The sequence below is a fragment of the Salvelinus namaycush genome, chromosome 6, assembly GCF_016432855.1.
Source record: "Salvelinus namaycush isolate Seneca chromosome 6, SaNama_1.0, whole genome shotgun sequence".
Taxonomy (NCBI): domain Eukaryota; kingdom Metazoa; phylum Chordata; class Actinopteri; order Salmoniformes; family Salmonidae; genus Salvelinus; species Salvelinus namaycush.
The window spans coordinates 23,793,832-23,817,343 of record NC_052312.1 but is presented as its reverse complement, the minus strand read 5'-3'; the positions used below and the strand labels follow the sequence as shown (position 1 = coordinate 23,817,343).

Genomic DNA, 23,512 nt, shown 5'->3' with positions numbered 1-23,512 from the left:
CACACACTAATAGATACACACAGATACACGCGCGCACGTACTGTACCCAGGCACACACATTTACACACCTTTATAGATACACACCCACACACGCCATGTCCTGTGTATTGTAATAGACCTGTTCTTCTCCACTCCCCAGGCTGATGTCGATGGCTACGGAACCGTCGGAGAGAGAGGTTTCCCAGGGTTCTCGGGGGCCAAAGGTCGCGCGGGTGAACCAGGAGAGAACGGGATTGGCTACGAGGGTACCGTCGGTACCCGCGGGTTGCCAGGCGACCCGGGCTTCACCGGGTTACCAGGGCAACCTGGTTTACCTGGCCCGCCAGGTATGTGCCACCCAACAAGGAGGCCGTGGAGAGAGAGAGTCTGTGAGAGTGTAAGAGAGAGAGATGTGAAAGTGTGTATACTTATCCTATTCTCTCCGCAGGAGAACTACACGTAGACCAAGCAAACTGTCTAAAAGAACAACTTTGAGAATCCCACTTGCTTCCCATTGTGCGAACAACACAAAGTATTTCAGTAACTAAGGCTGTGTTTGGACAGGGAGCCCAATTCTGATCTTAACCAATCAGATCAGGTCTGAAAAATATTTTCAATGTGAAAAGATCAGATGTGATTGGTCAAAATATCAGAATTGGGCTGCTCGTCTAAACACACCCTAAGTACCACAGCCCTTCATTGGCTACAGACACACCAAAGAAAATACGTACAATTGGGGCATACAGAACAATACAATAGCAGTAGCAAGGTTGTTGCTAAAGCCGCCCATGCAGCTTGCTATGTCTTCAAGGTTTTCCTCTCTTCATTCATTCCCTTGCAGGCAGTTGATTGGTCAATTACAGGCCGTCATTAATGCGCTTATATCTTCTCTAGCCAACCTACCTCAGCCTTTAGCTACAGTACACTGTTAGAAAAAAGGGTTCCAAAAGGGTTCTTCGGCTGTCCCCGTACCAGAACTCGTTTTGGTTCCAGGGAGAACCCTTTTTGGTTTAACATAGAACCCTTTTGGGTTCCATGTAGAACCCTCTGTGAAAAGGGTCCTACATGGAACCAAAAAGGGTTCTTCAAAGGGTTCACCTATGGGGGCAGAAGCACTTTTTGTCTACGAGTATAGTTGCTTCACCAATTCACACAGATCGACAATAATTAATTTGCTGTGATTGCTCAATAATGGCTACTACTGAACTGTGATTTTTCAATCTCAGAGGAGAAAGAAATGGATGTTTAAAAATAATTAATACAAGTTAATGGATGTTAACGTAATGATAATTTAGAGTAAGTATACAGGAGACTGACAACTCCTGATAACACTGAGGCTGTCCTAATATGGACACCTTAATTGTAATAAAAAATGTTTTAACTACAATGGACTTTAGGCTAGCTAGCTAAGTCTTCTCTGAGATTGAATGACACAAAACCCAACAGCATTTTGCCACTCATATGAATGAACGTGTGTGTGACTGTTGCCTACGTTTTCTGATGCAATAATGCTAATGCTAATGCTAAAACGGATTCATTTATCTTTTTAATACAATACGTTATTCTTTTTTGAAGAGAGAGAGAGAGAATGAGGAAAGGTTGCAAAACAAAAGAGAGCAAACACACGAGACCTTTTTTTTTGCCGACTAAGCTATTAAGATATCTTTATCATTTTTGTTCATATTTGGCACTCTCTCCCTCTCTTTCTCCTCTTCTGAAAGAGAATAACCTTGACCAACCATCTCAGAATGATTTTTACTTTGCTTATGCCTGAACTGAATGCTGAATCTCTGACCTCTGATTTGCTGTTTGTTTGTTTGAATGATTTTTAACTGGCTTATGCATTGATTTGCGTGACTGTATGCAAATGACCTGAATGACCTTGATTGGCTTGTCCTCTGCCGTCCTGTCCTCCCTGTATCCCCCCGCCCTCTCTCTTTCTCTCTCTCCCGCTCTCTCCATCTTCCACTCGCTCTTCCTCTCTCTCTCCCTCTCTCTCTTCCTCATCCTCTCTCTCCCTCTCGCTCTCTCTCTACCTATCTCTTTCTCCTATCTCGTCTCTCTCTCTCCTCTCTCTCTCTCTGACTCACTCTTTATATATTTTTCTCTCTCTCTCTTCATCCCTCCATCTCCATCCTTCCATCACTCTGACCCTGTGCATGTTTGTCTGACCAGGTGACAGCTGTGGGCAGGAGGGGGTTAATGACGCCGAGGGAGGTGAGAAGTTAAAGAGAACTGCCCTTGACAGAGAACCCCAGAGCCCTAGATATAGTCTTTAAGGCCAACTCTGTTTCAGATTCAGAGTTCCAATGGCGGCCATTTCGGCACCGGGAGTTCCAAGTCAATAGGATTCCATTGTTATGTTATTGTTATGGAACGTTTTGGTGCCAAAATGGATGGCAGACAGTTGTCCCCGTACTGTGTACCTGTGGCTCGCTCAGAAGATACTAGATAGTCCTGTGGCTATTGTTTGGATGAAACACCCCAAGTGCTCATTCAAAGCTTGTAATGGTAGAGAAAGGAGCAACTGAACTCTTCAATGGACAGAATTGTAATTTACTCAACATGTCAATCATTTGTTCATGCTGTCACCAATGGAGGCTCCTTGTTTCCCCATATGATTGGGATTCCATTGGGCTTGAATCAGTCGATGATTGACACTTGATGATGAACATTCTTCCCAGGTTTGAGTTCCAAGTAGCTCTGGTCCAGGGCATTACGTGAGGCTAGGTGGCTCAGCAACAGCAAGCCGCGTGTATCGCCCTGGACCAGAGCTAAGTTCCGAGCTACAGTACAATTCTCTTCCTCTGTCAGAAAATGGGCGGGAGCTTTCGGTGGCCATTGGCATGTAGCAGTGCACTACTTCACTCCTTCTCCTCCAATCAGAGCTGCTGAACCCTGGTGCATGTGTTAAGCTCCGCCTCTGCTAAGTGCTTAACCAATAGGGAGGGGGGAGGGCGATGGGAGGGTAGCCAATGAGACTTACATTAGTGTAGTTTTTTTAATGAAAATAATACCAAAATAAAAGACATACATTTACTTACTAGCTGTGAATCACTTTTTACTGTCCGTACCTATAATATTGTCTTAATGAATTACTAACTACTTTTGATCAACAGATTGACATTAAAATCCTCACCATAATCGAAACGTAGTCGTAATCACATAAATGCATATCCATAAACAAGCATACAAATAATAATAATGTGCTAGAGCGATGGCCAATATTTATGTATACGCTAGACTGTGTGTACTTTAATATTACAATGGCATTGTATCAGTTTGACTGAGGCATAGAGGGCTTTACTCCAGCCCTGTGTGTTTGTGTGTGTGTGTGTGTGTGTGTGTGTGTGTGTGTGTGTGTGCGTGCTAACCTTGATCTGACTGGCTGTTACTAGGGTTGACGGTCCCTTGTCGTCTACCTGGCGAGGACGGAGAACCCGGCTACCCAGGAATACCTGGAAGAACAGGTAACGTATAGACATCATCACCATGGCAACACTTCCTGTTTCGTTTTTTTTATTTTTTTTACACGGAAGTTGACAATATGTGTGTGTGTGTAGGTCCCAAGGGTGAGCCAGGTTTCCCAGGGGGTCCCGGTCGGCCCGGATTTGATGGAGGGAAGGGAGAGAGAGGAGACCCTGGCTTCGGAGGTCAGCCTGGACCACAAGGTGACTAACACAGCTCATGTCTTACCCATTAGCTTCAACAATATCTCCACTCTTCTCTTTTCAAGCATGACCATCTAGTGACCACTAATCTGATTAAAACTGATATCTATGGTCCATTGTTGATATTTATAAGATATGACTTCATAGTCTAATGTTCTTGTTCCCATGAGCTCATGCTAATTAGCCTTGACAATATCACCACTCTTCTCTGTTCTAGTGACCACTGAAATCTATGGTCCATTGCTGTATATACAGTAAAAGTGAAAATAATGATTTATTGAATTTAACCAACTTTATCCCACTCCCCCCTCTCTCAGGTTTCCCTGGCCCCAGAGGAGATGCGGGGGTCCCAGGTATCCCAGGCGAGGGCCGTCCAGGGGCCCCAGGGAAAAACGGGTTCCAGGGGCGGCCGGGGGGTAAGGGGCAGCCGGGGGAGGTTCTGGGGGCCTCAACAGGTCTCCCTGGATCACCTGGGTTCCCCGGAGGACCAGGAGACAAGGGAGAGCGAGGAGCATCGGGACTACCTGGAGGATCAGGTGGGTCTCAGCATGATATTGAACTAATAATCTGATAAATGACCCTTTGGGGATCAGTAAAGTAATCTATGTATCTATTAATCAAACTTTGTCTGTCTCAATATGAAAATGGGGAACACTAAACTACCTACAACTTCAAAGGTTCAATGAAGCATTCATAAGGCCTTTATAATGCCCACTTAGAAACATACATCCCCGCTGAATAAAACCATCTATGTGGCTCTGTGTATCTGTACTGTATGTTCCTGTGTGTCCTGCTGTGTTTTACCCTGTTCCCTGTGTTCTCCCAGGTTTTGACGGACGGTCCGGTGTTTCCGGAGCTAAGGGTGAGCGCGGTACAGATGGCTACCCTGGAACTCCAGGTCTTCCTGGACTTCCCGGAGAGGGCAGACCGGGTGGATTTCCCGGTCCTGCCGGACCAGCCGGACGCAGGGGATTAACCGGATCTCCAGGTGAGAGTCGGAACGAGGGGGACTGTCATAGGATTTCTGGAATTTTGGAAATGTTTGGGAATGCTGTCATTAATCCATGGAATCAATTGATTCCAGATCCCAGGCATCTCCTAGTCGTCGGTGTCTTTCGTTTTCGCCCACAGCGCGTACAGACAGAGACTCTCTCCTCTGTGCCTGTGTGTTGATTGTGAATGCTCCCCACCACTCCTCTCCTTTATTGATATGTTCTCTCTATTTCTATTTTATTCTTCAGTTAGTTTCCACTGGTTGCCTGTTTGTGATCTCCATCACCAAAAGCATTTCTTCTCACCTCTCATTTTCTTTTCCATCTCCTCTTCCTTCTCCTCCTTCTTCCTCTCTTCCTGCACCATCACTATCGCCTACATCCGTCATTATCATCACTCCATCCCTCTCTTCTTGGTGATGGGTCTCTCCCTAGGCTGTCAAGGTGAGCTACTCCCTTCCCTTCATCCCTTCATCCCCCGCTCCGTCTTAGACCAGTCGCTCTAACCCTTGCCTCCTCCGTCCATCTTACCAACTCTAACTGCTCCTTGCGATTTGGGAATTCCCCATTTTAGAACAACTGGCTTCTAGAACTACGAACTGTTCTAAAACCTTAAGCATTTGAGTCCAAAGAAAGAAATAAAATTGAAAGTTGTTGAACTTCATAGTATCTTTTCACGTAGCACTAATCTTATAGGTGAAATCTTCATGTTGGATCTCTACTAAACCTAGGATTGCCAATTTCTGGAAACTTTCCCAAAATTCTCAGGTTTTCCAAACATCCTGGTTAGAAGATTCCCGGATTTCCTGCTTATTCCCCCCTGATTCCATGGATCTTCCAACAAGGATTTCTGGAAATCCTGGGAATTTTACCAGAATTTTGCAACCCTAACTAAACATAACTTAAGCCTTGCTGGCAGCAATTGTGTGTGTCGCTGTAACATTGATAGGCTTGTGTGAACCCTTACCCTCATCTTAACCATCCAACCGACTCACCTCAACCTACGAGCCTAAAAGCCTGTTCTAGAAACATCTAGAAGACAGAAACCATAGAAGGCGTCCAAAAGGGTATTTATCATGTGGTTGAGCTATCTAATTTTACTCTGGAATTGCACTTGAGTGTACAGTATATTTTATCATGAATATTGCCATGATCATTTTTCATCCCTTGATAAGAGATTTGAATGTAACCTGTAACTATGTAAACCAGCAGGAATAATTTACATGTATCAATCTCATATTCCATACTTTCTCTCAATTTAAGTGCAATTGCAGCTTAAACTATGTCATGAAACAATGTAACTGAACATGTATTTACATTCTTGTTCACATGACTTGTTTGCATTCTGAACTACAATAATTAAGCAATAAAGCACGAGGGGGTGTGGTATATGGCCAAAATACACTGTATACAGTACCAGTCAAAGGTTTGGACACACCTACAGTACTCATTCAAGGATTTTCTTTATTTTTACTATTTCCTACATTGTAGAATAATAGTGAAGACATCAAAACGATGAAATAGCACGTATGGAATCATGTAGTAACCAAAAAAGTGTTAAACAAATCAAAACATATTTTATATTTGAGGTTCTTCAAATAGCCACCCTTTGCCTTGGTGACAGCTTTGCACACTCTTGGCATTCTCTCAACCAGCTTCACCTGGAATGCTTTTCCAACAGTCTTGAAGGAGTTCCCACATATGCTGAGCACTTGTTGGATGCTTTTCCTTCACTCTGCGGTTCGACTCATCCCAAACCATCTCAATTTGATTGAGGTCGGGTGATTGTGGAGGCCAGGTCATCTGATGCAGCACTCCATCACTCTCCTCTCGGTAAAATATCCTGTACACAGCCTGGAGGTGTGTTGGGTCATTGTCCTGTTGAAAAACAAATGATAGTCCCACTAAGCCCAAACCAGATGGGATGGCGTATTGCTGCAGAATGCTGTGGTAGCCATGCTGGTTAAGTGTGCCTTGAATTATAAATAAATCACAGACAGTGTCACCAGTAAAGCACCCCCACACCATAGCACCTCGTCCATGCTTTACGGTGGGAAATACACATGCGGAGATCATCCGTTCACCCACATCGTGTTTCACAAAGACACGGCGGTTGGAACCAAAAATGTCAAATTTGGACTCCAGACCCAAAGGACAGATTTCCACCAGTCTAATGTCCATTGATCGTGTTTCTTGGCCCAAGCAAGTCTCTTATTATTATTGGTGTCCTTTAGTAGCGTTTTCTTTTGCAGCAAATCGACCATGAAGGCCTGATTCACACAGTCTCCTCTGAACAGTTGATGTTGAGATGTGTCTGTTACTTGAACTCTGTGAAGCATTTATTTGGGCTGCAATTTCTGAAGCTGGTAACTCTAATGAACTTATCCTCTGCAGCAGAGGTAACTCTGGGTCTTCCATTCCTGTGGCAGTCTTCATGAGAGCCAGTTTCATCATAGCGCTTGATGGTTTTTGCGACTGCACTTGAAGAAACTCTCAAAGTTCTTGAAATGTTCCCGGATTGACTGACCTTCATGTCGTTTCTCATTGCTTGTTTGAGCTGTTCTTGACATAATATGGACTTGCTCTTTTACCAAATAGGGCTATTTTCTGTACACCACCCCCACCTTGTCACAACACAACTGATTGGCACTGTTAACTGTAAACTGAAAATGCATTCCAGGTGACTACCTCATGAAGCTGGTTGAGAAAATGCCAAGAGTACAAAAAGCTGTCATCAAGGCAAAGGGTGTTTATTTTTTCACCCGGATCACCCGACCTCAACCCAACTGAGATGGTTTGGGATGAGTTGGACCACAGAGTGAAGGAAAAGCAGTCAACAAGTGCTCAGCATATATGGGAACTCCTTCAAGACTGTTGGAAAAGTATTTCTCATGAAGCTGGTTGAAAGAATGCCAAGAGTGTGCAAAGCTGTCATCAAGGCAAAGGGTGGCTACTTTGAAGAATCTCAAATATAAAATATATTTTGATTTGTTTTAAATTTTGGTTACTATATGATTCCATATGTGTTGTTTCATCGTTTTGATGTCTTCACTATTATTCTACAATGTAGAAAATAGTAAAAATAAAGAAAAACACTTGAGTAGGTGTCCAAACTTTTGACTGGTACTGTATAGAAAAGTATGTGGACACCCCTTCTAAGTTAGTGGATTCAGCTATTTTAGCCACACCCGTTGCTGACAAGTGTATAAAATTGAGCTCACAGCCATGCAATCTCCATAGACAAACATTGGCAGTAGAATGGCCTTACTGAAGAGCTCAGAGACTTTCAACATGGCACTGTCATAGGATGCCACCTTTCCAGCAATTTAGTTCGTAAAATTTCTGCCCTGCTAGAGCTGCCCCGGCCAACTGTAAATGCTGTTATTGTGAAGTGGAAACGTCTAGGAACAACAATGTCTCAGCCGTGAAGTGGTAGGCCACACAAGCTCACAGAATGTGACCGCTGGGTGCTGAAGCGCGTAGCTCGTACAAATCGTCTGTCCTCGGTTGCAACACTCAATACAGGGTTCCAAACGGCCTCTGGAAGCAACGTCAGCACAATAACTGTTCATCTGGGTCTTCATGAAATGGGTTTCCATGGCCGAGCAGCCGCACACAAGCCTAAGATCACCATGCACAATGCCAAGCATCGGCTGGAGTGGTGTAATTGGACCATTGGAAACCTATAAGCAATGCATTCTCTGGAGTGATGTATCACCCTTCACCATCTGGCAGTCCAACGGACAAATCTGGTTTTGGTGGTTGCCAGGAGAATGCTACCTGCCCCAATGCATAGTGCCAACTACAGCATACAATGACATTCTAGACAATTCTGTGCTTCCAACTTTTTGACAACAGTTTGGGGAAGGCCCTTTCCTGTTTCAGCATGACAATGCTCCCGTGCACAAAGCGAGGTCCATAAGAAATGCGAGCCAGGCCTAATTGCCCAACATCAGTGCCTGACCTCACTAATGCTCTTGTGGCTGAATGGAAGCAAGTCCCCACAACAATGTTCCAATATCTAGTGGAAAGCCTTCCCAGAAGAGTGGAGGATGTTATAGCAGCAAAGGGGGGACCAACTCCATATTATTGGGCATTATTTTGGAATGAGATGTTCGATGAGCAGGTGTCCACATACTTTTGTCTGTTATTATGCGCGACACAACGCAGAGAGCCTGGATACAGCCATTAGCCGTGGTATATTGGCCATATAGCACAAACCTCCAAGGTGCCTTGTTGCTATTATAAAATAAATGTTTTGTCATAACTGCGGTCTGATATACAACGGCTGTTTGCCAATCAGCATTCAGGGCTTAAACCACCCAGTTTATAATGTCATTTAGATACTGAATATGATTGTAGTATATGTCACAAGGTACGTTTTTAACAGTGTAATAAAGGTAAGTTATGGTAAGTTTGGTTATTTTTATGTCTAATGTATATGTGTTTATAAATCAGCACTTTCTCCCTCCCCTATTTGAACAATTCTTTAACTTTAATCTAATGTACTCCATTGATTTTCAGAGGAAAGAGTTATGCCTGACTCGCTGTCCTCTCCCTCCCCGCCCAGGCTACCCCGGTGTGAAGGGAGCCAGAGGTGATGCAGGCTTTCCAGGCCCAGCTGGGATGAAGGGACAACCAGGAGATCCAGGAGGCGATGGCTCTCCAGGACTCAGGGGTCTTCCAGGACCACCGGGCCCCGGGGGAAGAGACGGCATCCCTGGGGGACCAGGAAGAAAGGGTAAGGTGCTGGTGGATAACCGAACATACACACCTCCATAGCTAACTTCCAAGCCAAGGTAGGGTGGACACTCACAATAGTGCAAATCTCAAATTACACCATTCAGTGCAGTAGTTTTTAACCAGAGCCACGTCGGGCACTTGGCATTTTTAGAGAGATGAGTAGAGTAATTGGACCCATACCTACTATTGCTCTATTGATGTTTATTTGGCTTGAAAATGTCGATGTAAAGTGGATATTACTCAGATCCACGAGCCATTTTCTAATCATGATTCCTTTCCTGTTCACAGGCGAGAGCGGTTACCCCGGACTGGTGGGTTTCCCCGGAATGCCAGGTAACCCTGGAAGACCTGGAGGTCCAGGAGGGAAAGGAGCTCCCGGATTCTCAGGAAGAGACGGTCTGCCCGGAGATTTCGGAGCGCCAGGACCTAAAGGTGCAGGATTGGGAATGACAGAACTAATGGAATAATGGGAAGGGAGTGGATAGGGAGTAGATGATCATTTTAGTTTAGCTTCACAAATGTTTCTCTTCGGCTTGCTCAAACCCTATGGCGTAGAAGAAACCCTAACTGTATTATTTGGTTCAAAGAGAAACGGAATGATGTGGCTTCTCTCTTATGTGTGTGTGTTCCAGGTGACAGAGGTAACGCTGGTCCACCCGGCGCTCCCTCTCGACCCGTCAGAGTTGAGTACATTGAGAAGGGACAGATGGGCGACAATGGGGCCAATGGTCTACCCGGTTTCCCTGGACCTAGAGGTAGGTGGTAGGCTACAAATCAAAATTGTCATCCGTTTTGTGCCAAATGTGGGTCACCAACAAGGTCTTACATCTGCCATTTTGTTACAAATGTGTGCCACTAACCTAGGCTGAAGATAACAAAGGTTAATACAAGAGGGTTCTAATATCCCATCACTCTTTGCGTAAATGCGGAAGATTTCGAAACAATCGGACCAGAGATGCTAGTTAGCAACGGTGCTGATCCTATGAATCCGTTTATTTTCAAAAGCATCCTCTTGGAATTATTACGTTATCCAGTTTAGGACATCTTCAACCTGGCCACCATCAAGCTCCTGCAGCAGCCATTTTGTGCTAAACGTGTGTCACCAACAAGCTCCTGCAGCCGCCATTTTAGATCAAATGCTCATCACGAACAAGCTCCTTCAGCCGCCATTAAGGATCAAATGCTTATCACCAACAAGCTCCTACATCCTCCATTTTGTGCCTCCCTGTCCCCAGGTGACAAGGGTTTCCCAGGGCTGCCTGGTCGACAGGGTTTGCCCGGACTGCCTGGTTATGCTGACAGGGCTAAAGGTGAACAAGGACTTTCTGGTCTCCCCGGTCGCCCAGCCGGGCCAGGCTACCCAGGACCTAAAGGATCTCCCGGTATCATCGGCTTCCCTGGCATGCCTGGACCTAGGGTAGGCACATACACCACCATACAAAGAGTTTAACAGTGATGTTATAGGCAGTAGACAGAAGTGGCAGTTGATGTTATACTGAGTTTGACATATTATTGTTCTGTAGGGTGACGATGGCGAACCTGGTTTCCCTGGAAACCCCGGAGTCTTTGGTCAGCCAGGTGCTAAAGGTGAGTAGCTGTCGCATCACCTGTTGTATACCTACCTGTGAACCTCATGTCATCTTACTGTACCTATGTTGGTCTCTTCCCTGTGCTATTCTCTTAACTGTAGTCCCTTACCATTGTTGGTCTCTTATCTGTGCTATTCTCTTAACTGTATTCTCTTACCTGTTGTATTCTGTTATCTCTGCCATTCTTTCCTGTACCTTTTCAGTGTAAAGGTTTTGTATTGGTTAAGTTCTTACCTGTATATTGTATGGTTCTCAGGTGAGAGAGGTGACTCGTCCGGCTACCCCGGAGGTCCCGGAGCTAAAGGTGAGGCCGGAACACCTGGTTACTCAGGTGACCCAGGTGCTAAAGGCGCCCCCGGGGACAATGGTTTCGCAGGTGGCCCTGGGTTCAACGGACAGAAGGGAGCACCGGGAGATCGAGGAATACCCGGACAAATGGGTGAGTGGGGATGATAATGTCACAGGAAGTGATGTCATAAAGGCCACACAGATTAATCATGTCACAGGAAGTGATATAGAAAAAAAGAGGGAAAGAAACCTTATCATTATTAATATTTTCTTTACATTCATTTGTCCCCCCTTCTCAGGTACCCCTGGTTTCACTGGCGCTAAGGGTCTGAACGGATACCCAGGAGGAAGAGGTCTGGACGGGATGCCTGGCCGCTCCGGCTCCCCTGGAACATCTGGAGAGAAAGGTTTGTTTCGACACTCTGAACCATAGTCTCCTCTAGCTTTTCCATGCCACACATTACCATTGTTAATACAACATCATTGGCCTGAGAGAAAATGGTTCTTTATCTTAAACTGACATGGCTTGCTCGAACATAACTTTAGTATGTTTTATTTTAGGCGATATAATGCAATAATAGTATTCTTTCTCAAGGTCTGCCGGGATCTCCTGGTCTTGATGGGCTCAACGGACTGGCTGGACCCAAGGGTCTACCAGGAACCCCAGGTTATAGTGACGGGGGTCGTCCCGGCACTCCTGGAGCAGCCGGTCTGAAGGGAGAAAGGGGCTCCTCCATCCCAGGTGGACCTGGGTACAATGGAGAGAAGGGAGCTAGAGGAGAGTCAGGTGAGAAAGATCAATCAATCAGAATCAAATAATCAATCAAATGTATTTTATAACACTTTTTATATCGGCAGTAGTCACAAAGTGCTTAAAAGATAGCCGGCTTACAACCCCAAAGAGCAAGCAATGCAGGGGTAAAAGCACAGATGAGCGTAGATGAGTAACCTTGAGTAACGTGATGACCGACTCCAACCCTAACACTGCCTATAGACTTGTGTTAGCTCCCTGAGCTAATGCCTATGCTTTAGCTCAGCGGGCTAACACAGTCTTGTGGCGTGCAGAAGACCAGGGTTTCGAACACTGGTTGGTCACACATACATAGATAATATACAGTGCCTTCGGAAAGTATTCAGACCCCTTGACTTTTTCCATATTTTGTTACGTTACAGCCTTATTCTACAATTGATTCAATTGTTTTTTCCCCTCATCAATCTACACACAATACCCCATAATGACAAAGCGAAAACAGGTTTCTAGAATTTTTTTGCAGATTTATAAAAATAAATAAAAAATAGAGCCTTTGCTATCAGACTCGAATTTGAGCTCCTGTTTCCATTGATCATCATTGAGATGTTTCTACAACTTGATTGGAGTCCACCTGTGGTAAATTAAATTGATTGGACATGATTTGGAAAGACACACCTGTCTATATAAGGTCCCACAGTTGACAGTGCATGTCAGAGCGAAAACCAAGCGATGAGGTCGAAGGAATTGTCCGTAGACAGGATTGTGTCAAGGCACAGATCTAGGGAAGGGTACTAAAACATTTCTGCATCATTGAAGGTCCCCAAGCACTCATTCTTAAATGGAAGACGTTTGGAACCACCAAGACTCTTCCTAGAGCTGGCCACCCGGCCAAACTGAGCAATCGAGGGAGAAGGGCTTTGGTCAGGGAGGTGACCAACAACCCGATGGTCACTGGCAGAGCTCCAGAGTTCCTCAGTGGAGATGGGAGAACCTTTCAGAAGGACAACTGTCTCTGCAGCACTCCACCAATCAGTGGCCGATGGAAGCCACTAAGAGTATTATATAATTGATCGAGTGACTATGGCTTTTCAAGTAACCTCGCAGTGCTATTTACAGAGTTAGCTTTAGGTAAATGTTGTGATTTTTCAGCAATTTCTGAACCGGCGACCAAAAACAAGCTACATATGGGCAGTACCAAAACATGTGATCTAATGATTCTGTCTCTTTGCAGCAAAATCTGCAGAGCTGGGATGGTTGTATTCCCCATTGCCATAACTTTCTATTTGTTGCAAGAATTTTGTATAATAATTTGAATCCGGAATTGTTTTGTGTATCAGTTCATAAACCGTGTGCCATGAAAATCTCTTCCCAACTATTTTACAACCTGTATGGTGCAGCTGTACATTTTTTGGTCCTTAAATGAACCTGGTTTACTTTTTTATTTATCACAATTGTGACCGACTGTCTAGATTCGGTCTTATGTAGCAAAATGTAAAAGTTTGATGTAGTTTATTTGTCACAGGATACAGAAGGTGTAAATCGTACAGTGATAGTACTTGCATAGTAGCAATATCAAAAACAGAAAGTGTCCAGATAAAAATATTTTATTAATATTTTATCGTTATTAGATGACGCTTACCCGACACACTTGTCTAAATTAATGGGTCATGTGAAAGAAATGCTATAACCAAACTTCAGCCACATCTAGCTGAGTGGATGGGAAACTATTGTCTAGACATGTACACATGTTCATGAAATACAATCGATGGCCATAATCACCCCCAGACACACTTGCTAATTTGATGGGTCATGTAATAATCCGGCCGAAGTGGAGTCTTTTGTTTAGACATGCAGCTAGCTAGCTAACTAGCTAGCTAAACAATGAACCGGCATAACCCCAACTTCTACTTCTACCAATTCAAATGTTTTCATAGCTGTAGTATGAATCTGCAGGTGGCTAAAGCTAACAAACCTGGTTCAATGTTAACTAGCTAACAATAGGCTATAACTAGCAATACAAATGGGGATTTCTGATTCAAATAATATTACTACACAGATTACACACGTAATGTTAGCTAGCGAGCCAGCAAGCTAATGTTTGCTAGCTAACTAACGGTATGCTTTAACTTGCAATAAAAATGACTTTCTGACAAAATTAGAAACATATCTGGAAAATGTAGCTAGACTCTTACCCATATACATGGATGAACGTTTCACGGCAGACTGGAACCATTTAAAACTTAAGTTTTTTTGTAGCTACATCTTGTTTGGCCAGCTTTGCGTCAAGCCACTCCGGTTCACACTGATTGTGGCGTGTGCAGAAAGTAGCCCATCACTTTTTCCTACAGATCTGTCGATTCAGGGCATCAATGTTGTTGAGAAAAGTAGCAAAACTTTTGTAGTTTTCGATGGCTAACGTTATATCTTTCAAAAACGGCGCAGTAGAAATGACTGTCAACACATACTGAACAGCTCATGTTATAGACAAAAGCGTGCTACATGGCAGACCAATCCAAACTCATCTCCCGGCATGTCCAGCCCATACATTATCTCAGCCAATCATGGCTAGTGGGAACGTTCCTGTCTTTTTCCATGGCTAAACCAACTAGGCTCGTAATTTAACCATTGTATTCGTATTTATGGATGGAATACAAGTTTGTTATTAAGGCACATGAAAGTTCATATGTTCCAGAAGGCATTTCTGCCCAAAAACTCATTTTGATAAAAAATAAATGTTTACGTTCAAATGCTGCTCCTGAGAAGTAAAAGTCACCCAGTAAAGTTCTACTTGAGTAAAAGTATAACATTATTTGGTTTAAAATATACTTAAGTATCAAAAGTAAAAGTATAAATCATTTATAATTCCTTATATTAAGCAAACCAGATGACACCATTTTCTTTTTTTGGAAAAAAAATTCTTTCCAACAATCGTTTCAAAAGATTTTTTTTACAGAAAGCCAGGGGCACACTCCAACATTCAGACATAATTTACAAACAAAGCATGTCGGTTTAGTCAGTCCACCAGATCAGAGGCAGTGGGGATGACCGGGGATGTTCGGTTGATAAGTGTGTGAATTGGCGTATTTTTCTGTCCTGCTAAGAATTCAAAATGTAACGAGTACTTTTGGGTGTCAAGGAAAGTGTATGGAGTACAAAGTACAATATTTTCTTAATGAATGTAGTGAAGAAAAATTAAAAGTAGTCCAAAATGTAAATAGTAAAGTACAGATACCCCAAAAAATGACTTAAGTAGTACTTTAAAGTATTTTTACTTAAATACTTTCCTGAAACGAGTCACAATTTTCTTTTGCCAATTTTAACCTTTAATGCAGGGCCAACAAGTTCCTTACCTTCTCCCCTTTCCACATAACTCAACAACAAAAAAATTGCTGTAATGCTGCAGTCAGTTGGTTGTAATTTTGGATAGAGCAGAAATGTCCATATATGTTTGTTATCTGCATGTGTGACATAACTCCACCAGTCCTATTTATGATATAATTTACAAAGATTATATATATGTTTTTTTTATCAATTAGTATATTTGAGCTCAACACTAATATTTGTTGTAATATTTGTTATGTCTTTTGTGGTTTATTCAACTGAAATTGCAACCAGCTTTCTTTTGCTTGTTTTAAAAGTAGCAATATTTTGGAGATGATTTCATTTTCAAATAACCGAAAGCGAGAGGTTGTAATCTGAATGAAGGGAAAAAGGCATTCTTGAACATGGGGTGAGCAATTCTTACTAATCTGCTAGAGAAACAGTTTTAATTTAATTATAGTTTTTGTATGCCTTTAGTGAAAGGTACTATGCTTTAATATTTAATAATTTTAGCCCTACGAATTCATATTCATTATATAAAAAGGCAGTTTAATTTTGTCTGGCTTGTCGTTCCAAATGAATTGGAAAAAGTTTGCTCATATAATTACAAAAACAAATCGTTAGGTGTAGGCAGGGCCATAAGTAAATAGATAAACTGGGTATGACTAAAGAATAAATTAGGGTGATGTTTCCACAAATAAACAGGTGTTGTCCTTGCCATGTTTGCAAGATCTTATCTAATTTGGCTAACTGTCTATTAAAATGTATTGTAGTGAGAGAATTTCTTTATTTTGGGATATGCATACCGAGTATGTCCACTTCACCGTCGGACCATTTTATTGGTAAACTACACGGTAATGTAAAAGTAGTATTTTTTAGTGATCCAATATGTAATATGGCTTACATATCATAATTTGGTTTTAATCCAGAGAGGTTAGAGAAATGATCTAGATCCTCTATGAGGCTGTGCAGGGATCCAACCTCTCACAGCTTTGTTTTTTAAGCCCTGGATTTCTCGCCCCTTGATATTATTGTTGGATCTGATTTTAATAATAGCTAACATTTCGATGGCCATAATAAATAGATATGCCGATTGTAGGCAACCTTGTTTTATTCCTCTTGACAATTTAATACTTTCTGAGAAGTAGCTATTATTTACCATTTTACACCTGGGGTTACTATACATAACTTTAACCCATTGTATAAGAGTTTCTCGTAAATTAAAATTGTCCAGGCATTTATATATAAATTCCAGTTGTGGTTTATCAAAGGCCTTTTCAAAGTCACCTATGAATACCAGGCCTGGTTTCCCAGATTTTTCATAGTGTCTTATTGTTTCCAGTACTTGTCTTATATTATCTCCAATGTATTGTCCATGTAAAAAACATGTCTGATTAGGATGAATAATATCCGACAATACGTTTTTATTTCTATGCAATTTGCTAGGATTTTGGCATCGCAACAATGAAGTGTAAGAGTTTCCAGTTTTTTAGGTGGACTGGATCTTTATATTTACCACCTGGGTCCTATTTCAGTAATAGTGAAATCAGACCTTCCTAAGTATCTGATAGTCTACTATTTTTATAGGAGTAGTTAAAACATGCTAATAACAGACCTCTGAGTACATCGAAAAAAAGGTTTGATATGCCTCAACTGGTATGCCATCCAGCCCTGGACTATTAGTTCCTCTATTTCCTTTGTTAATATAAATATTTTAACCAAAATTGTTTTTGTTTTAAAGAGGAGTATTGAATTGAATGGCCTCTAAAGACACATTTAAAAGTGTCCCATACAATAAGGTGATCTGCTGTACCTATGTTATGTAGGACAAAGTCAGTCATAAATTATTCTGTCTTGGTTAAAAACAAGTTGTCATCCAGTAGGCTCTGATAAAATGTCCAATATCCTCGCCCTTGCGGAAATTCTGTAAGAGTAATGTGTATACCAATTATTTGATGGTCCGACCACATTCGGTCCCCATCAACACTCTTAACTTTTGGTGGCAGCGAGAATAACATAAGAAAGTAGTCAAGATGACTAGCTTGATTGAGCCTCCGCCATCCATGATTTCCTTAAGTGCATGAAGGTGATAGTTTACGGTCCATAATATATTTCTTGTTTCACTATTCCCTGTAATTTCCTGTAATAGTGTACTTCTTTTGACCAGAGTCGGTTTCTAAAGCAGAAACAGTGAGGCACCAAGGGTAACTAGTGTGTGTGTGTGTTGATGCTGACCACAACTCTTGTCTGGATGTCAGGGGGTCCTGGTGTGACGGGCTTCCCAGGTATGCCTGGTCCTCGCGGGGAGACTGTCTTTTCTAACATCCCTGGACCACTGGGAGACCCTGGCCTGCCAGGAATCGATGGAGAAGAAGGTAATTTAACCCTTCATTTGGTCTTTTACAAAACTATAGATTAATTGTAACTTATATATTTTACTTATTTTGTACATACAGTTGAAGTCAGAAGTTTACATACACTTAAGTTGGAGTCAATAAAACTATTTTTTCAACCACTCCACAAATTTCTTTTTAACAAACTATAGTTTTGGCAAGTCGGTTAGGACATCTACTGTGTGCATGACACAAGTCATTTTTCCAACAATCGTTTACAGACAGATTATTTCACTTATAACTCACTGTATCACAATTCCAGTGGGTCAGAAGTTTACATACACTAAGTTGACTGTGCCTTTAACAGCTAGGAAAATTCCAGAAAATTATGTCATGGCTTTAGAAGCTTCTGATAATTGACATCGTTTGAGTCAATTGGAGGTGTACCTGTGGATGTATTTCAAGGCCTACCTTCAAACTCAGTGCCTCTCAAACTCAGTGACATCATGAGAAAATCAAAAGAAATCAATTAAGACCATGGGACCACGCAGCCGTCATACCGCTCAGAAAGGAGATGCGTTCTGTCTCCTAGAGATGAGCGTACTTTGGTGCGAAAAGTGCAAATCAATCCCAGAACAGCAGCAAAGGACCTTGTGAATATGCTGGAGGAAACAGGTACAAAAGTATCTATATCCACAGTAAAACGAGTCCTATATCGACATAACCTGAAAGGCCGCTCAGCAAGGAAGAAGCCACTTCTCCAAAACCGCCATAAAAAAGCCAGACTATGGTTTGCAACTGCACATGGGGACAAAGATCGTACTTTTTGGAGAAATGTTCTCTGGTCTGATGAAACAAAAATAGAACTGTTTGGCCATAATGACCGTCGTTATGTTTGGAGGAAAACACCTTCCCAACCGTGAAGCACAGGGGTGGCAGCATCATGTTGTGGGGGTGCTTTGCTGAAGGAGGGACTGGTGCACTTCATAAAATAGATGGCATCATGAGGGAGGAAAATTATGTGGATATATTGAAGCAAAATCTCAAGACATCAGTCAGGAAGTTAAAGCTTGGTCGCAAATGGGTCTTCAAAATGGACAATGACCCCAAGCATACTTACAAAGTTGTGGCAAAATGGCTTAAGGACAAGAAAGTCAAGGTATTGGAGTGGCCATCACAAGGCCCTGACCTCAATCCTATAGAATATTTGTGAGCAGAGCTGAAAAAGTGTGTGCGAGCAAGGAGGACTACAAACCTGACTCCATTACATCAGGAGGAATGGGCCAAAATTCACCCAACTTATTGTGGGAAGCTTGTGGAAGGCAACCAGAAACGTTTGACTCAAGTTAAACAATTTAAAGGCAATGCTACCAAATACTAATTGAGTGTATGTAAACTTCTGACCCACTGGGAACGTGATGAAATAAATAAAAGTTGAAATAAATCATTCTCTCTACTATTATTCTGACATTTCATATTCTTAAAATGAAGTGGTGATCCTAACTGACCGAAGACAGGGATTTTTTTACAAAGATTAAATGTCAGGAATTGTGAAAAACAGAGTTTAAATGTATTTGGCTAAGGTGTATGTAAACTTCCGACTTCAACTGTAATGTTGCTGCTACCGTCTCTTATGACCAAAAATAACTTCTGGGCATCAGAACTGTGATTACACAACACGGACTTGCAGAATCGTTTTTTTTTCCTTTAACGAATCCGACGAGCTCGATGTGAATGATATACTGCTTTCCCGGAAACAGGCCCAGATCCCCGTCATTTGCGTGAAGAGAAGGCGGAGAAAAAGGGGCCAGAGGGCAGGCTGCCTTCTGAGAATTTGTAGTCGATCGACTAAACCCTCACTTCCTTCCATTCTGCTAGCAAACGTGCAATCTTTGGAAAATAAAATTGATGAACTACGTGGAAGATTAAACTACCAACGGGACATTCAAAACTGTAACATATTATGTTTCACGGAGTCGTGGCTGAACGACGACATTCTCAATGTACAGCTGGCTGCCGTTACGCTGTATCGGCAGGATAGAACAGCGACGTCTGGTAAGACAAGGGGCAGCGGACTATATATTTTTGTAAATAACAGTTGGTGCACGATATCTAAGGAAGTCTCAAGATTTTGCTCGCCTGAGGTAGAGTATCTCATGATAAGCTGTAGACCTAGAGAGTTCTAATGTGTATTTTTCGTAGCTGTCTACAAACCACCACAGACTGATGCTGGCACTAAGACCGCACTGAATGAGCTGTATTCCGCCATAAGCAAACAGGAAAATTCCGGGGACTAGTAGCCGGGGACTTTAATGCAGGGAAACTTAAATCCGTCTTACCAAATTTCTATCAGCATGTTAAATGTGCAGCCAGAAGGAAAAAACTCTGGACCACCTTTACTCCACACACAGAGACGCATACAAAGCTTGCCTTCCATTTGGCAAATCTGACCATAATTCTATCCTCCTGCTTACAAGCAAAAATTAAAGCAGGAAGCTCCAGTGACTCGATCAATAAAAAAAGTTGTCAGATGAAGCAGATGCTAAGCTACAGGACTGTTTTGCTAGCACAGACTGGAATGTGTCCCAGGATTCCTCCAATAGCATTGAAGAGTACGCCACATCAGTCATTGGTTTCATCAATAAGTGCATCGATGACGTCGTCCCCATAGTGACTGTATGTACATACCGCAACCAGAAGCCAGGCAACATCCGCACAAAGCTAAAGGCTAGAGCTGCCGCTTTCAAGGAGCAGGACTCTAACCCGGAAGCTTATACGAAATCCCGCTATGCCCTCTGACGAACCATCAAACAGGCAAGCGTCAATACAGGACTAAGATCTAATTGTACTACACCGGCTCTGACGCTCGTCGGATGTGTCATGGTTTGCAAACCATTACAGACTACAAAGGGAAGCACAGCCAAGAGCTGCCCAGTGACATGAGCCTACCAGACGAGCTAAACTACTTATACACTCGCTTCAAGGAAAATAACACTGAAACATGCATGAGAGCACCAGCTGTTCTGGAAGACTGTGTGATCATGGTCTCCGCAGCCAATGTGAGTAAGACCTTTAAACAGGTCAACATTCACAAGGCCGCAGGGCCAGACAGATTACCAGGAAGTGTACTGCGAGCATGCGCTGACCAACTGGCAATTTTCTTCACTGACATTTTCAACCTCTCCCTTTCCGAGTCTGTAATACCAACATGTTTCAAGCAGAACACCATAGTTACTGTGCCCAAGAACACAAAGGTAACCTGCTAAATGACTACCGACCCATAGCACTCACGTCTGTAGCCATGAACTGCTTTGAAAGGCTGGTCATGGCTCACATCAACACCATTATCCCAGAAACCCTAGACCCACTCCAACTTGCATACCGCCAAAACAGATCCACAGATGATGCAATCTCTATTGCACTCCACACTGCCCTTTCCCACCTGGACAAAAGGAACACCTATGTGAGAATGCAATTCATTGACTACAGCTCAGCGTTCAACACCATGGTGCCCTTAAAGCTCATCAATAAGCTAAGGACCCTGGGACTAAACACCTCCCTCTGCAACTAGATCATGGACTTCCTGACGGGCCACCCCCAGGTAGGGTAGGTAACAACACATCTGCCACGCTGATCCTCAACAAAGGGGCCCCTCAGGGGTGCGTGCTCTGTCCCCTCCTGTACTCCCTGTTCACTCATGACTGCACGGCAAGGCACGACTCCAACACCATCATTAAGTTTGTCGATGACACAACAGTGGTAGGTATGATCACCGATAACGACGAGACAGCCTATAGGGAGGAGGTCAGAGACCTGACCATGTGGTGCCAGGACAAAAACCTCTCCCTCAATGTGATCAAGACAAAGGAGATGATTGTGGACTACAGGAAAAAGAGGACTGAGCACTCCCCCATTCTCATCGACGGGGCTGTAGTGGAGCAGGTTGAGAGCTTCAAGTTCATTGGTGTCAACATCACCAACAAACTAACATGGTCCAAGCACACCAAGACAGTCATAAAGAGGGCACGACAAAACCTATTCTTCCCTCAGGAGACTGAAAAGATTTTGCATGGGTCCTCAGATCCTCAAAAGGTTCTACAGCTGTACCATCGAGAGCATCCTAACTGGTTTCATCACTGCCTGGTATGGCAACTGCTCGGCCTCTGACCGCAAGGCACTACAGAGGGCAGTGCGTACTGGGGCCAAGCTTCCTGCCATCCATCCAGGACCTCTATACCAGGCGTTGACAGAGGAAGGCCCTAAAAATTGTCAAAGACACCAGCCACCCTAGTCACAGACTGTTCTCTCTGCTACCGCACGGCAAGCGGTACCAGAGCGCCAAGTCTATGTACAAGAGGCTTCTAAACAGCTTCTACCCCCAAGCCATAAGACTCCTGAACATCTAATCAAATGGCCACCCAGACTATTTGCATTGTCCCCCCCCCCCCCCCCCCCTTTTACACTGCTGCTACTCTCTGTTGTTATCATCTATACATAGTTACTTTAATAACTCTACCTACATGTACATATTACCTCAACTAACCAGTGCCCCCGCACAATGACTCTGTACCAGTACGCCCCTGTATGTAGTCTCGCTATCGTTATTTTTCTGCTGGTCTTTAATTACTTGTTACTTTTATTTCTGATTTCTTATTTGTATTTTTTTTAAACTGCGTTGTTGGTTAGGGGCTCGTAAGTAAGCATTTCACTGTTGTATACGGCGCATGTGACTAATATGATTTGATTTGATCAGCTGAGATTTGTCTCCTTATATTCCTCCATCTCACTTTCCTCCTCTTTCTTCCATGTTCTTCTCCTCCTTTTTACTTTCCCCTCTATCTCTTTCCTCCCTACATCTCCCCATCTCTTACCACTCTATATCTATACCTAGTTTACTGAGTGTTAACATCTCCTCTCCCCTCTGTCCGTTCCTCCAGGTTGTCCTCTTCTCCTTCTCCTTCTCTCCATTTCTCCCTCTGAGTCATCTCTCATTCTCCTCCCTCCATCTAAATCGAACACTCTATAGACCTCTATACTGTGGCTAGTTCACTCTTGTGTTAATTGTTTATGGTCGGATCCTCCAGGTTACCGTGGTCCTCCAGGCCCCCCAGGCCCACCGGGGCCCGGTACAGCCCAAGGAGACAGAGGCGACTCTGGGCTATCTGGCATCCCTGGTACCCCTGGTAACCGTGGAGACCCTGGGGGTCCAGGTGGCCCAGGACGGGACGGAAACCCTGGATTCAAAGGTACAGGGATGACAAATCAATGTACTGTAATATCCATCAGAATGTGATTCAAAAGCAAGGTACAGTGATGATGGCTATCAGATTGAGGATGATTACCTTGATGGTAGCCTTATAGACTCAACAATATAGTTTCAAAAAAGGTTGATTTATTTCAAGTAAGATTCACTTTTGAATATCAACCTAAATTGGATGTTGATCTGAAACGTACAATTTGTCTGATGGGCACATTTGTTGACAACTCAATAAAGTATCAGCCAGAATTGGATGTTGATCTGACATTTTCTTACCCTGTAGTTGGTGTACCATGTGTCTGATGGGGTGTGTTGTACATGTTGTTGTTGTGTTGCCCAGGAGAGAGAGGTGACTCTGGGTACAGTGGAGCATCTGGACAAATGGGCTTCCCTGGAGATCCAGGATACTACGGTGGGAAAGGACCCAAAGGAAGGAGTGGTGAGAGACTTATCCTTTTAACACACACTGATCTTGAAGATGAAACACTTGTCTTTGTCAATTTGATTAATTCATTGTAAAAAAATGTACCTCTCATTTTGCGTTCTCTCTCTCTCTCCCTTCCTCCCCCTCCCCTTCCCCCCTCCTTT

The 23,512-nt window shown here is 43.1% G+C and overlaps 1 protein-coding gene across 1 annotated transcript in view; it reads left to right on the top strand.

Moving 5' to 3' along the window:
- col4a6 (collagen, type IV, alpha 6) overlaps positions 1 to 23,512 on the top strand; it is a 192,651-nt gene that overhangs the window by 164,078 nt on the left and 5,061 nt on the right. The window contains exons 23-38 of the mRNA XM_038995304.1: positions 140 to 326; positions 3,378 to 3,449; positions 3,543 to 3,650; positions 3,968 to 4,186; positions 4,477 to 4,638; positions 9,213 to 9,383; positions 9,674 to 9,817; positions 10,018 to 10,140; positions 10,621 to 10,802; positions 10,909 to 10,972; positions 11,231 to 11,413; positions 11,562 to 11,669; positions 11,858 to 12,049; positions 17,593 to 17,709; positions 22,752 to 22,913; positions 23,265 to 23,363. Of these exons, the coding sequence (XP_038851232.1) occupies positions 140 to 326; positions 3,378 to 3,449; positions 3,543 to 3,650; positions 3,968 to 4,186; positions 4,477 to 4,638; positions 9,213 to 9,383; positions 9,674 to 9,817; positions 10,018 to 10,140; positions 10,621 to 10,802; positions 10,909 to 10,972; positions 11,231 to 11,413; positions 11,562 to 11,669; positions 11,858 to 12,049; positions 17,593 to 17,709; positions 22,752 to 22,913; positions 23,265 to 23,363 (2,293 nt within the window). The remainder of the gene's footprint in view (positions 1 to 139; positions 327 to 3,377; positions 3,450 to 3,542; positions 3,651 to 3,967; positions 4,187 to 4,476; positions 4,639 to 9,212; positions 9,384 to 9,673; positions 9,818 to 10,017; positions 10,141 to 10,620; positions 10,803 to 10,908; positions 10,973 to 11,230; positions 11,414 to 11,561; positions 11,670 to 11,857; positions 12,050 to 17,592; positions 17,710 to 22,751; positions 22,914 to 23,264; positions 23,364 to 23,512) is intronic.